The sequence below is a fragment of the Nicotiana sylvestris genome, chromosome 10 (genome assembly GCF_000393655.2).
Source record: "Nicotiana sylvestris chromosome 10, ASM39365v2, whole genome shotgun sequence".
Classification (NCBI taxonomy): domain Eukaryota; kingdom Viridiplantae; phylum Streptophyta; class Magnoliopsida; order Solanales; family Solanaceae; genus Nicotiana; species Nicotiana sylvestris.
In genome coordinates, this window is record NC_091066.1 from 53,456,223 (window position 1) to 53,469,989 (window position 13,767).

Genomic DNA, 13,767 nt, shown 5'->3' on the forward strand with positions numbered 1-13,767 from the left:
CCATGACCAAATATTCCTTATCCGACGTGGGAAACCAACAGTAACCCTTCAATACAGACCAATTCAATCCAAAAAGAGCAGCATTGGCTTCTTAGCTGGAGGAGTAGTTTACGTAACCATATTACTTGTGACGTGCACGAAATCATGTAAACTAAAAAATGGCTTCTACACATAAAGTCTATCATTTTAATAGCATGCTTGGTCGACAAAATTCTGGAAAACTAAAAGTCTTTCTTTTAAGAACTGAGAGTTATAGTATTTGGAGAAGTTTCTAGAAATGAATTGATTGTGAGCCTACAGGGAGGATGTTAAATTTGTGGCCGGCTTATCATTGGATGCAGAAGTTGAGAATTAATTAATTCATGAAAAATGCCTTTAAAAAATTTATATAACTTAATATAAATCCTTCACGTACAATAAATATTTAAAATCATTCTTGGAATAATCTTGATCTATCCTTGCTGCTAACCCGGGAGGAGCTATAATGTCAGTAGGATGGACTTTTGGTACATTTTTGTTTTCCTCTACTTTTGTTGCCTTCTCTTAACGGACGAGAAGTTCAAATAAATTATTGCAGTAGACGTTTTGCAACACAAGCATGTAGAAATGCAAGTGATTAATTAAGAATTAACTCGTGATACAATAGTGCCCAATGTGTTAGTTTAGGGTAAGGGGCTGGTCAAAGGCTTGATTAATGTGGAAACACTGTATTCATTCATTCGCATATAAAAAGTTTTGTCTTGTAGTCATATCCAAAGGTCATACTGTAGCTGATTAGTAGTGTTGAATAAAAATAGTAGCAAGTGGAATGAATCTAATACTGAATTAACAAGGAATCAATCATCTTGCTAAAAGGAAAGGCCAACAACCCTCTTTTCCTCGGAGTCCCTCTTTAATTTGTTTAAAAGGAAGACTTGAAGATGTTCTCAAAATTTGAACCTGTGTTCTGGAAAACAATGCATTCCCTTCTTTTTTTGATGTTTTTGGTGCACACCGCGTGGGTGGCAACGGCTAATGTAACAAATGGTTGTGCTTCAAAAGTCAAGAACATATTCATTTTATCAGGACAGAGCAACATGTCAGGCCGTGGTGGAGTCTTTAATCATACCAGCCCAGCAGGTATGGTTAATTTGACTTGGGATGGTGTCGTTCCACCTGAATGTCAGCCCAATCCATCAATCGTCCGACTTAGCGCAGAACTTAAATGGGTTGAGGCTAAAGAACCTCTACACAAAGACAGAGATGTGAACAAAACTTGTGGGGTTGGTCCTGGTATGTCATTTGCCAATACACTCTTGAAGAGCGACCCGAATATTGGAGTGATTGGGTTGGTCCCGTGTGCTATTGGCGGCACAAATATTACTCAATGGGCTCGTGGTGGTTGGCTCTACAATGAAATGATAAGGAGGACGAAGGCGGCGTTGCAAGGCGGAGGGACAATACGAGGGATGCTGTGGTACCAGGGAGAGAGTGACGCTGTGGACCCTGAAGATGCTGCATTGTATAAAGGCAGATTGAAGAAATTCTTCAAACATGTGCGCAAGGATCTGCAGCTGCCTATACTCCCTATTGTTCAGGTAATGAAATGATCTTTTGTTCACAGAGAAAGTCAATGCTCATGTTAACCATCCGGTATTCAAAACTTACTAGCTCGGCTAATTATTAATCCAGATTAGTGACGAGTAGGTCCACTATGAGGTGAATCGCTCACTACCAAGAAGTCTCCATTTTAGGGCCCAAACCTGAAACCTCTGATTAAGGATAGAGGGACCATCCCGCTAAGACTCTTGGTTGTAAATAGTTTACTACTATTCCATTATTCTCATGTATTTCCCATGTCATTATGGAGAATTTCTTAAGATGGGTCCCTATACAACTCGAAGCTAGATCAAGATTTTGACTAATTTTCGTTGGTTATTGTGCTGCCGTTGTTGTTGTTGTTGTGGGTGTAGGTGGCATTGGCGACAGCACCAGGGCCTTATATAGAGGAGATCAGGAAAGCTCAGCTGGGGCTTAAGCTTCCGAACCTGAGATGTGTTGATGCTAAAGGGCTACCAGTTGGGCCAGATTTTTTGCACCTTACAACTCCAGCACAAGTTCAGCTTGGTCTGATGCTGGCTGATGCCTTTGTTCGCACTCAAAATTAAGGTGCATTCTCCCTCTTAAGACTAGTAGTGTGCCCAAAATATTATCGATGTCGTGTTAAATTTTCTACCACCAATGCATTTCGACTCATTATGTCAAGTTATTTACTTTATTTTCCATATTACCAAATTAGATTTATTTTAAAGAGTTACTTGGTGCTGCAAGTCGTGCTCTTAATCTCAGTGTGTAAAAAACTTAGTTATACTGTTAATGTAAAGAAGTAGAATTCTTATCTATTTAGTTCTTCATATTTCATCATTTCATGGCTTTAATTTGTTTGTAATGGATGTTATGTTGTTTCTGGCAGGAATTTTCTTATCAGGCCCGAGGTTGAAGACTGCGGTTCTGTTGGCATTGAAAGTACAAGAGGCGGGGATTAAAATTTAGTCGGCTAATATGAACATTAATTGACTAATCCACGAGACAGAAGGAGTAAAAGCAGTAAAGAGCAATAGTAAGACATACACGATTTATACTGGTTCGATACCGTTGTGGTACTTACATCCAGTTCCCTTGGGTCACAAGGGTTCTCTTAAGATCTTGAATAAATTTACACGATGGTATCCATCAATATATAGAATCAGCAATTGAGTTCTAATCAAGTGACACAACTTTCTTTTGCACTCTAGATCTCTCTATCTTTTGAGATACTGATAACTCAGAATTACAATGTTTGAACTAAGAAGTAGACAGATTTGGAATGCTCTTTTTGTAGTTGCAAGGTCTTCTTCTTGAGAGAGCTTCCCTTTTATACCAGAGAAAAGAGCCATTAAATCTTTATTGGAAACATGAGGCTCAAAATCTTTGATTAAGGGATTTGACCCAAGAGATACTTCTTTGAATCTTGCTCTTTGACTGGCCCAGACTCGGATGTGACCTTTCATGTTCCGGCTGATTTCAAGGAGCATATTCTTTGAAACTGGAATGGGTTCCCTTGATTGAGTCAAAAATGCTTCTTGATTGACCATTAATGATTGTAACTGAATCTTCGTTCACTTCTTAAGTTGAGCTGCCTCTTAATGATCATTAATGCAGTAACTAATTCTTCTTTCTTTCTTTATTTTGAATCCAGTAGCAATCTTGCTAATTATCTTTATTCTTTCCTTTTTGTTTACCCAAAAATATAACAGAAGATAATATTGTTATAATTGAAACTTAACCTTAAAACCTATCAGGCATTATATTAACTGCCACAGTATAGAAAATTCGGTTGACGAAATAAACATGCCAACTTTTACGGTATTGAAGTTGCTGGCTGACTTTCAAAAGAACAAAAGATAAAGTTTGTGTATGTTGACGTTTGAAAGAAAAAAGAAATTAGGTGTTTAATGATACTATTATTTCTACGTCATTCGTACTATTTTAAATTTCAGTTAATCGTTCTTCTCCTTGGAGGTGATCATATAGTTTTCTTTTGTTACTAGTAGTTTAATTAGCCACTTGTAGAGGTAGCTTAGTATAAATGGTGCGTGTGGGAATATGCTAAAAGCCATTTGTCATGAGTAATCATTTTGTTTTTTCTTCATTGTTACGTTGTGCTCCTTCCGCTTCAATTTATAATTTAGGGGTGTTAAATGGGCGGGTTGAGCCGATTTTGGGCGAGTCAAAATGAGTTGAGTTAATAATTGAGCGGGTCTTGGGCTAAAATGGGTTGTATCAAGATGTACTAAAATTCAGGTCATTGCCCAACCCGCCCAATTCTTTTTAAGTTTTACTTAATATATGTTGTCTTCTTATGAATTGCATAATTTCTAAATAAGACCTTTTTCTTTTGTTATATAATTTATTTCTAAGATATTTTGGCAAAGTTACTCATTGATCAATTTGAGTTAAAAATTGGCCCAAATTTTAATGGGTTGAAATGGGTTGGGTCAAGATGAGCTTAAGTTCAATAAATAGGTGGGTCAATAACTAGCCCAACATTGAATGAGTTGTGTGAGTCATTTGGGCTTGGACCAAATTTAACCGCCCTTATTTATATGGAATGATTTAACTTGTCTAGCCTTGTCACAAGTTATGACAGTTATCAGGAGTTCGATACAAAGTGTCCAGGAATCACCGGGAGTTTCTATTTGATAGGCTTGTCCAAGGTCCTGATAAATCATCAGGACCTTAGTATTAACTGTGTCGTAATTTAGAACAAATTGTTCACATATTCTGGTGGATCCCCAAGAGTTTCTAATGTATGGACTTGTCATAACTAGTCTTGGTGAATTATGTGGAGTTTACTACAAATGTGTCATAACTTTGGAACACATTGTTTACAAATTCTAGCGGATCTCTAGGAATTTCTAATGGATAAGGTTGCCACAAGTCTTGATAAATCACCATAAGCCTTGTTAAATTGTGCCATAATTTTGGAACAAATTGTTGTCATATTCTGGCGGATCTATAGGAGCTTCTGATTGATGGATTTGCCACAACTACTCCCGGTGAATCACAAGGAATTAAACACAAATTGTGTCATTATTTAATGGTCTGGCATGCAGTTAAGCAGGTTGATTCTGGAAATCACTTTCTACAGATTCTGGCGAATCATAAGAAATTTCTGAAAAATTTCACCAACACATTGTTTGCTTAAAACTAATCCAAATTTGTCAGGAACAACATCAGAATCCAGATGGCTTTATTTTATATTCAACATCTTATTAATCCCAATAATTCTCGATGGTTAAATTCAATCCAAACCTTCGAAAGTTAATAGAATTACTTTATCTTCTTTAACAATAAAGTCAAACAAACCCAAATAATTTGGTATTTTCAAGGTTCTTCTACAATCCCAATCCAAACCAACACAAATAAGGTCATGAGTTTTCAATTTTCTACGGCACATATGAAAATGATGGAGAAGAAGAAGGAAGAGGAGGAGCACAAGTTCTGGCGGGTATTTGTATAATTACTATACTTTCTTTGACATGACCAAAAGTTAATCGCCAACCTTTAAGGATGCACACTGTGAAATTTCTTCACTTGGACCCTAATTTATTTGGATCTCCAAAGAAGGGCATATTTATAAAAAAAATATTGACCTAACAACTTTTTAGATTTCGTTTTTTAAATATAAACTTTTTTGGTTAAACTTTCTGTATTTAAAATTCGCTGGCTCAATTAATTGGGATTCATGCCGATTAAGCCACTATGAATAGGTAAGGAGCTTCTTATGATGGTATTTTTATTGGGTTAATTTCACAAATGGTGATATAACTATAGTTTTTTTCACTAAAATCATGTAACTTTATCTTTTCACACAAAAATCATAACCATGATTCTTTATTTACCAAAATCATATAATTATATTTTCTCACACAAAAATCATAAAAATTCTACTAACTCACAAAAAATCACAGTGATAGGAAAATATAAATTTTCACAAGAATTTTCTTATTTTCAGCCTAATAAATAATAATCAAATTAAAATAGGAATAACTCAACCCGACGTGGCTCACCCGATCCAATACTCATATATATAAATTAAAGTAATACTAAAAGTAAATAGTAAATCCTTCAAAACATGATACTTCTATTGTTTATTTTTCTTTTCGAGATTTTTATTCAAATTTATAGCATTTTTATTTCAAGTGCTCTGTATTTAGATATTGAATCTGAATTCTCTAATTAACGGTGAAGGTTTCAAACTATCATACTCCTTTGTGGTATTATAGTCTAAACTACATGCCTTTTTGCTACTTACATTACGTCCTAACCTGATATGACAATGTATATTATTGTCGTGAATCTTTGGTCCTAGAGAATGATTGGCTCAATATTTGTCGTAGTTATTTATATTCATTCCATTTTATATCTAATAGGAGTATTTATTTTTCATTTTAACGGAGGGGGGGGGGGTTAGATTCTACAGCAGTGAATTTTGTTTTGGTTGTCGTCATCTAAAGGAGAATCCATATCAGTGAATTTTAGTGCAGTTTAGTTTAGTTGTCTTATTTTAAAGGAGGAGAATTTCACAAAAAATGATCCACGTGGGAGGATCCGCTTTTATATATCAATTGAGCTAGGATATTCTCCTCATATTGCCGGCAAACTTGGTGAGCTCCATTTTAATTTGTGGAGTTCGTTAATTTCGGAATTTCGTCTTATTATTTAGTATTTATTAGAGACTTTATAGATAGAGTCAGAACATAATCATGGATGTCCACTTTGCATTACATTTTATTTCAACGTATTTAAGATACAAAAAAATTTCTTTTTAGAATATTATTTCCTTTAAAGCTTCAGAAAAGAATTTACTTTAGATTATCTTAAATTGTGTTGAGATGCATTGCATAATAAAAATATAATAGAATAGAAAAGCCAAGATGATTCGTTCGGTCAAGTTAAGGCACCAAGTGCTAGTTATGACTTGGTCAAAAATCAGATCGTGACACAAGATTGGTTAAGCATTCATCAAAAGAGGGACCAAACACAGAAAAATCATCCATAAAGATCTGAACAAGTTGTTCCACTATATCGATAAAAATTACCATCATACACCTTTGAAAAATCGCAGGTGCATCACATAACCCAAATGACATTCTCTTAAATGCATAAGTGCCATAAGGGCATGTACAAATGATCTTTCTTGATCCTCCATGGCAATAGTAATTTGATTATATCCCAAATAGCCATCAAAGAAACAATAATATTCTTATCCGGCTAACCTGTCAAGCATTTGATCAGTAAAGGGGAGGGAAAAACCATCTTTTCGTGTAACATTATTTAACTTCCTGTAGTCTATGCATATTCGCCAACCAGTTACCATCGTAGTTAAGATTAATTCATTTTGATCTTCACTATAACAATCCTATCTCCCCTTTTATATGTACATTGGACAAGACTTACCTGCTTACTGTTGGAGATAAGAAATACAACACCTGTGTCGAGCCACTTAATCACTTCTTTTCTTACCACCTCTTTCATGATTGGATTTAGGCGGTGCTAATGTTCCACACTAGACTTATGTTCTTCCTCCATGAGTATTTTGTACATGCAGAATGCAGAGCTAATACCCTTTACGGCAGACACCATATATCCAATGGCACGTTTGTGCTCCTTAGCACCCTCAACAACTTCTCTTCCTGTAAGTTAGACAAATGAGAAGAAATAATCATAGGTAAAGTGTTAGAACTTCCCAAATATGCATAATGAAGATGAGAGGGTAACAGTTTGAGTTCCAGTTTTACGGCCTCCTCAATAGAATGCTTAGGTGGTTGACCACTTGGCCTATCCAGAGGCTCAAACCGGGGTTCTTTTCTAATGCATTCACGTGATGCATCCGGAATGTGCATTCTATCCTTACCCCCTTCTTCAAGTTCCATGTGATGGAATAACATTGGTGTTTTTTTGCAGCGCATCATCTTTAAATGCACTCATCCAGGGTTGGTTCGTCTGCTTCCACTATAGAAATTAAGGCAAGGTCCCCGTAATGGCGATGCAACTGAATGGCTCATTACACATTGAAGACTTATTCTTCATTGTTAATCCTCATGATTATATTACCTTCTCAAATTTTGATAATTGCATCTCTAGTGGCCAAAAGAGGTCGTCCCAAGATGATAGGAACTCACTCATCAACCTCGTAGTCCAAGATGATAAAGTTTGATAGGAATATGAACTTCCCAATTTATAGCAACACATACTCAATTACTCCCTCGGGGTATGCATGCGATCTATCAGCCAACTATATAGCCTAACTGCTTGAACACTGATAACGACATCAAATTTATATTTGCACCCAAATCACACAGAGCTTTACCTACATCAACTTCACCAATACTCACAAGGATGGTAAAGTTTCCGGATCCTTAAGTTTTTGCGGAAGCTTGTGTTGATCCTAGAAGTGCACTACTCAGTGAGTGCGATGGTCTCAAACTTAGTTAACCACCTTTTATTTTTCACTATGTCCTTGATATATTTAGCATATTTTGGGACTTCGCGAAACATGTCCACCAAAGGGATGTTTAAATGTATCTACTTCAGCATATATAGAAATTTTTGAAATATGCGGTCATCATTCTTGTATTTTAGCCTTTGAGGAAAAAAGGGTGGTACCCTTTTTGCTACATGCTCAGATTCGACTATTTTTTTCTTAGCCATCTCCACAGGTTTTGGCACTCTTTCTGCTTCGATCCCAGATGACTCCTTATGTACTTCTACCAATTCTCTCCCATTTCTCAATGTAACTGCATCGACTTGAGGATTTTTCTCTATATCTCATGGGAGAGCTCCCGCAGATTTAGTGTTTTGATTATTTATCATCTACACGAATTGACTCTCTAGATTTCTGAACTCTATACGTAGTTGTTGATTGTCATCCATTATCTTCTGGTTATCGAGTACACGATTTTTCATCATATCGGTCAAACTTTCCTCTACTTGTTGTGGTGGTTTCAGTGGGTGATTATAATTACCTTGAGGCTTGTTGTTGCTCTGATTTTCATATCATGGAAAGTTAGGATGGTTCCTCTACTTTGGATTGTATATATTACCATATTGAGTATTATAATTCATCAGACCTCTAGTTTGCTTCCCCACATAGTAGATGAGTTCGGGGTTTATAGGACATTGGTCACCAATGTGGCCTTTCCTATAATACTCACAATAAATTATTATTTGTTGCACATGCTGCACAGGTTGCATTTATGCTAGAGATGGCTTTCCAACTTGATTTGCTATCTTGGCTACATCGGCTCTCAATGCTGTTAAAGCATCTATTTCGATCATACCATTCGTCTCAGGACCGATTTCTCTACTTGGTTCTCTTTCTCTTTGCCAATTCTAATCATTTGTACTAAATTTGCTAAGCAAGACCTGGATTTTACCGTATAGTTTCTCCATGCACATATTTTCGCAAGTGGAGTCTATGTACATTTTGGAAGCTTCATCTAATATTTCCACAAAAGTGTAACTCAAAACTTCTATCTGACCATGGTGTGGGCAGTCTCTAAGTAGCTTCTTATATCGCTCACAAGCTTGGTGAAGCATTTCGACTTCCTTTTGTTGGAATCCAGAAATCTGGCTCCTTAGCGATTTTGTCTTCCAAGAGGGGAAAAATTTAATTAATTTCCACGCCATATCATCCCAGGTTCTAATTGAATTTGTAGGCTCCTTTTGTAACCACTACTTTGCTTTTAGTGAAAAGCGAAATAATGTCACTCAGACATTATCCGAAGAGATTTTTGAAAAATTGTAGGTTTCTGTGATCTCCAAAAAATTCTAAATGTGCATATGCAGATCCTCATATGGCGGCCCCACATACTGACCTTAGGATTGTATCCATTTTACTATGTATTATTATAGCTCAAAATGGTTGGTGATGGTTGGATTGATGATGACTTGTGTTATATTTGCAAGGCTAGGCCTTGCAGCTATGATCACTAGTAGATCTTGATTGACCTCCATCCTTACAGGTTGTGGAAGTTCAACAATTGCCTATTGATTCTCGATTTCCTTAACATGTGTTGCCGCTTTTGCTATTTCTTTAGCTTCTTTTGTTGCTTTCTTGTTTTTGTGTAAGAGTCTCTCAGGTTCGTTCTCAAAGGATTCAAGCTTTTCTTTACCCTCGCCTTTTTTTCCTGACATTCACTTCACAAGTACCTGAGACAAATCAGGTAACTTAACCAAATCAAAAGTTAAATAGAAAACTTATAAAATCCACTCAATTAAATAATCAATTGCTAATTCTCGGGCAATGATGTCAAAAACTTCTTGGTTCTCCAAGTACACACAAGTATACATGGCCATCAAGTAATAAAGTGACTTGAAAGTCGGATGTCGAACCTACATAGACTTAGAATAATCACTAACTAAAATCAATTAACTATCCAAGGTAATCAAAAGTAATAATTTTTCTACTAAACTACTGTTACAAAAATTGAATAAGCATTCAACTAAATTAATAAGGAGAAAGCGTTTTGTGGTTGGATTTTGATCAGAGGAGATGAAGATTCCAGTGTTGTGGTCGATTTATCAATCTTATTAAGTTTCTAACTACAATTGTTAATCCAAATTATCTACGATTGCTAGTTGACCAGATCGTTTATATAAAGGGCATATTTCTATAATACTATGTGTCTATCTACAATATATCAACCATATATTTCTATGGTATTGAATCTATCATGAACAAATATAATACGGCATTCAACTAAGCAAGACTATTAGATATATTTCGATCCAAATTGTGAAATCCTTCCTCGAGGATTCAGAAACAAGCTCTCTTAATTCTACTCTAACCTAAATATATCTTTTCCAAGCATAGTAAAGATAATGAGGTAAATTGGTAGCTACAATAATTCACAAGTTAAAACTATAATTAAAGAGAAAACCACAAGATGATAATTCGAATAAAAAAAGATGTAATTAATAAATATCAATATTTATGACAATCATAACCCTAGAAAATAGAGTTCTTAGCCACTCATGTTCGTAGTAATAATTATCCAAGTATTTGCGTTACCAAATTACAAAACAAAGATGAAGGGGTGAAGAACTCTATGATTTTCTCCTCCAAAAGTTATTCCACGTGATGTTCTAGCGGCCAAATAATGTCCAACCCACAAAAGCAGGTTTTGAACTCCTTCTATACATGTTGGGGCGTGTAGGATCGAAACCGCCAAGTTCCAGGTGAAATAGGATAAAATTCCCGCTAAGGCGCTACGAGGGGCGACGAGCTCAAAACACACCACGAGCGCAAAATACAACACGAAATTAATGCTCGCTAGCCAAATATAGCATAGAAAATTATCGTCTCCAAAGGGATTTGATTTAAATAATGTTCAAGTAATTTCTGATTTGAACGCTATTCAGGATGATTAACACTTTGATTGGAATGATTATGAACTAAAATTAACAACTAAAACTAAGTTAATTAACAATTGATTACAGTAAGACATGAGTTGAACAACATCAGAATAATCAATGGGAGAAATAAGGTCATGATAGGATAGGTGTAAGATAGCTATTCGGGATCTAACTCTAGTTCAATTCACTCTTATGTTCTAATGATTCTCACGAATTTACTCGATGATTATTGAAATCGTATAGCCAAGACTCCTCTCTCGATTACATTTGAACTTTACAAGTTGAACTAATATAAAGCACTATGAATGTATGCAAAAATACGTTAATGGACTAGTCCTTAGGAAAACGTCTCTCGAATATTCTCCTAACTTGATTTAATCAACAATTCAACAAGCTCTTTCTATTACTTAAAAGAATCACTAAATTAAACAAAATGAAATAATGCAAAGATAATCACCCAAAATATTTCTCTTTCGATTAAATAATTTGGTGAACAAAATTGCAATTAATTCAAAGCTCCATAAATAAATTCATACAAAATAGCTAGAGTTAAAATCCACAAATATCAACCAAACACCATATTTATCAAACCCTAAAGTAAAATACTCCATAGTCATGGATAAAGTCATCACAGATAAAGTTAAAGAATAAGAAAACATGAATTCAATCCAAATTCAGGTGTTGAGTTGAGGAAAGAATGATGAATCCTTCTGCCTTGGAGTCTCCAATACTTTTCCAATCCATGGGTCAAAAGTCCCATCAAAAACATGTTTCTAGTGTATTTATACCAAGTCAGAATATGCCTGGACCAAACTACCCTCTTTGAGCCGAAGTGAGAAACCTATTATTTTACGCTCCCGGCGTCACACAATGCTATGCGCCCTGTGTTGCATTAGTGTATTTTACTCGGTTGTAAACTCTCTAAACTTTTCTTGTCTAACACACTTTTGTACTAATGCGTCCTGCCATACTGTGCACTCTGCATCGCATTAGTGCATTTTCCTGTTAGACCTAAAAACTCCAAGTATCTGAATTTCTCAAGCTTCTGACGAACTTTTGTACTAATGCAATGCTCAATGCCATGCTTTATGCGATGCACTATTACACTTTTCTCTATCCCATGAATTTTCTTCCAACTCTCGTATATAACGCCAGCCCATGAACCCTGGAAATGGTCCTAGATGATCAATTGAAGCTTTTACTCGGACTTCGAAGCTTTATGTTTCATTATGGCTCTGATTTAAGTCCTGAACACACAACCACATTATAAGTACAAATTTCTCATAATTAAGGTCAAACACGATTGAAATGCAATCAAAGATAGGTGAAATTGATACAAAAATCCATGCTTCTAGCCTTCCATCAACACCCCACACTTAAGCCCTTATTCTTCCTCGAGCAATAAGACTACACTCAGAGAGACAAACATTTTATGCAACTTTCCTAACTCATCATGCCAAGAATATTTAGAACAAACCAAGAACCATGCCATAACATCCTAGCATCAAGACTCGACTCAAAAATACTAAGTATTTTTTGAACCTACTCACTTACTCTAACACAAAAGCCAAAGACACTACCTTTCCTTCGCAAGTCATGTGCCCTCACACAAACGATAGATATTAGTTCCACACACAATAAAATTCAAGAACAATTAGGAACTCATATAGAAGGAATTCGCTCACTCTAAGAATAAAATTCATGTGTCACATGAGATGTACCATAGGCTTGCCCGTAGTGTGATACTCTACTACTTTGAGCTCATTCAGTAAAGAATCAAGTAGGACTTAATTTGGTTATAATGTAGGCTGCCGAATGGGTAGGATATATTTAGATACAGTGATTACACCTGTCATGACCCCGATTCGCCCTCCGTGAACCATCGTGACGGCACATAGTCTCTACGACTAGGTAAGCCTAAAATGCGAAAGATAAACAAACTCACGGAAGAAACAATTTAAAATAGAAACAGAGTAATAAAACATCGTTTAAAAGTGCCGCTCGGCATACACAATATTTAACTCTCAAAAACTAATACATATTCCCAAAACCTGGAAACCCATGAATCACAAACTAATGATTACTACATAGTGCACTAACTCCAGAATAGTCTAAAACAAAATAAATATAGAAGGGCTGTAACTACAAGAGAGAATGGAGAGAGACTCCTCGGTCTGCGGATGCGGCAGATATACCTCGAAGTCTCCGAAGTGTCGCTTAGCCTCAAGGATGGTAAGTCTGAGTCGAAGTACTTGGATCTACACATGAAAAACATGCGCATAAAGGGCATGAGTACACCACATCAGTACTCAGTAAGTGCCAAGCCTAACCTCGGTCGGGTAGTAACGAGGAGGGTCAGAGCCCTACTGAGATTTAAATAAATATAGAGATGACGGAATAAGATAAACAGTACAATTGATACAGTAAGAATTTAATACAGGATAATAAGGAATACAATAACGGAAATAGAGATAAAGACAAAACACAAGGAAATACCACTCATAATAAGGATGATAACCGGGGATCTCTTAGTATCTTCAATATATATGCCGAGGATCTCTTGGTATCCTCAATATATCCAAGGGATCTCTTGGTATCCCGAGGATCTCTTTGTATCCTCAATATATGCAAGGGATCTCTTGGTATCCCGAGGATCTCTTGGAATCCTCAATATACGTGCCAGGGATCTCTTGGTATCCCGCACCTTAGTTCAAATCATAAATACGTACAGGGGATCTCCCGGGATGCCGTCCCGTAGTCCCAAAGTAAAACACACAGCAGCAACACAAGAATACTCAATTAAACTCAATTTCGTACCAAGTAAAA

The 13,767-nt window shown here is 36.1% G+C and overlaps 1 protein-coding gene and 1 non-coding gene across 2 annotated transcripts; both read left to right on the forward strand.

The window, feature by feature from the left end:
• The first annotated feature begins 809 nt into the window (after window positions 1–809).
• LOC104247258 (probable carbohydrate esterase At4g34215) lies at window positions 810–3,205 on the forward strand. The gene is made up of 3 exons (XM_009803218.2): window positions 810–1,577; window positions 1,953–2,148; window positions 2,453–3,205. The coding sequence occupies exons 1-2, from the start codon at window positions 921–923 to the stop codon at window positions 2,145–2,147; spliced, it is 852 nt and encodes a 283-aa protein (XP_009801520.1). The 5' UTR covers window positions 810–920; the 3' UTR covers window position 2,148; window positions 2,453–3,205.
• A 5,856-nt stretch (window positions 3,206–9,061) lies between these two features.
• Window positions 9,062–9,168, forward strand: LOC138880615 (small nucleolar RNA R71). Its single transcript, XR_011403344.1, has one exon. It is a non-coding gene; the product is annotated as a small nucleolar RNA R71 (small nucleolar RNA).
• Window positions 9,169–13,767: the final 4,599 nt, after the last annotated feature.

Bases quoted from the DNA above. Each gene is read 5' to 3' on its own strand.
- LOC104247258 (XM_009803218.2), top strand. From the start codon at position 921: ATGTTCTCAAAATTTGAACCTGTGTTCTGGAAAACAATGCATTCCCTT. The intron at 1,578-1,952 runs GTAATGAAATGA...TTGTGGGTGTAG, and splicing joins CTATACTCCCTATTGTTCAG to GTGGCATTGGCGACAGCACC.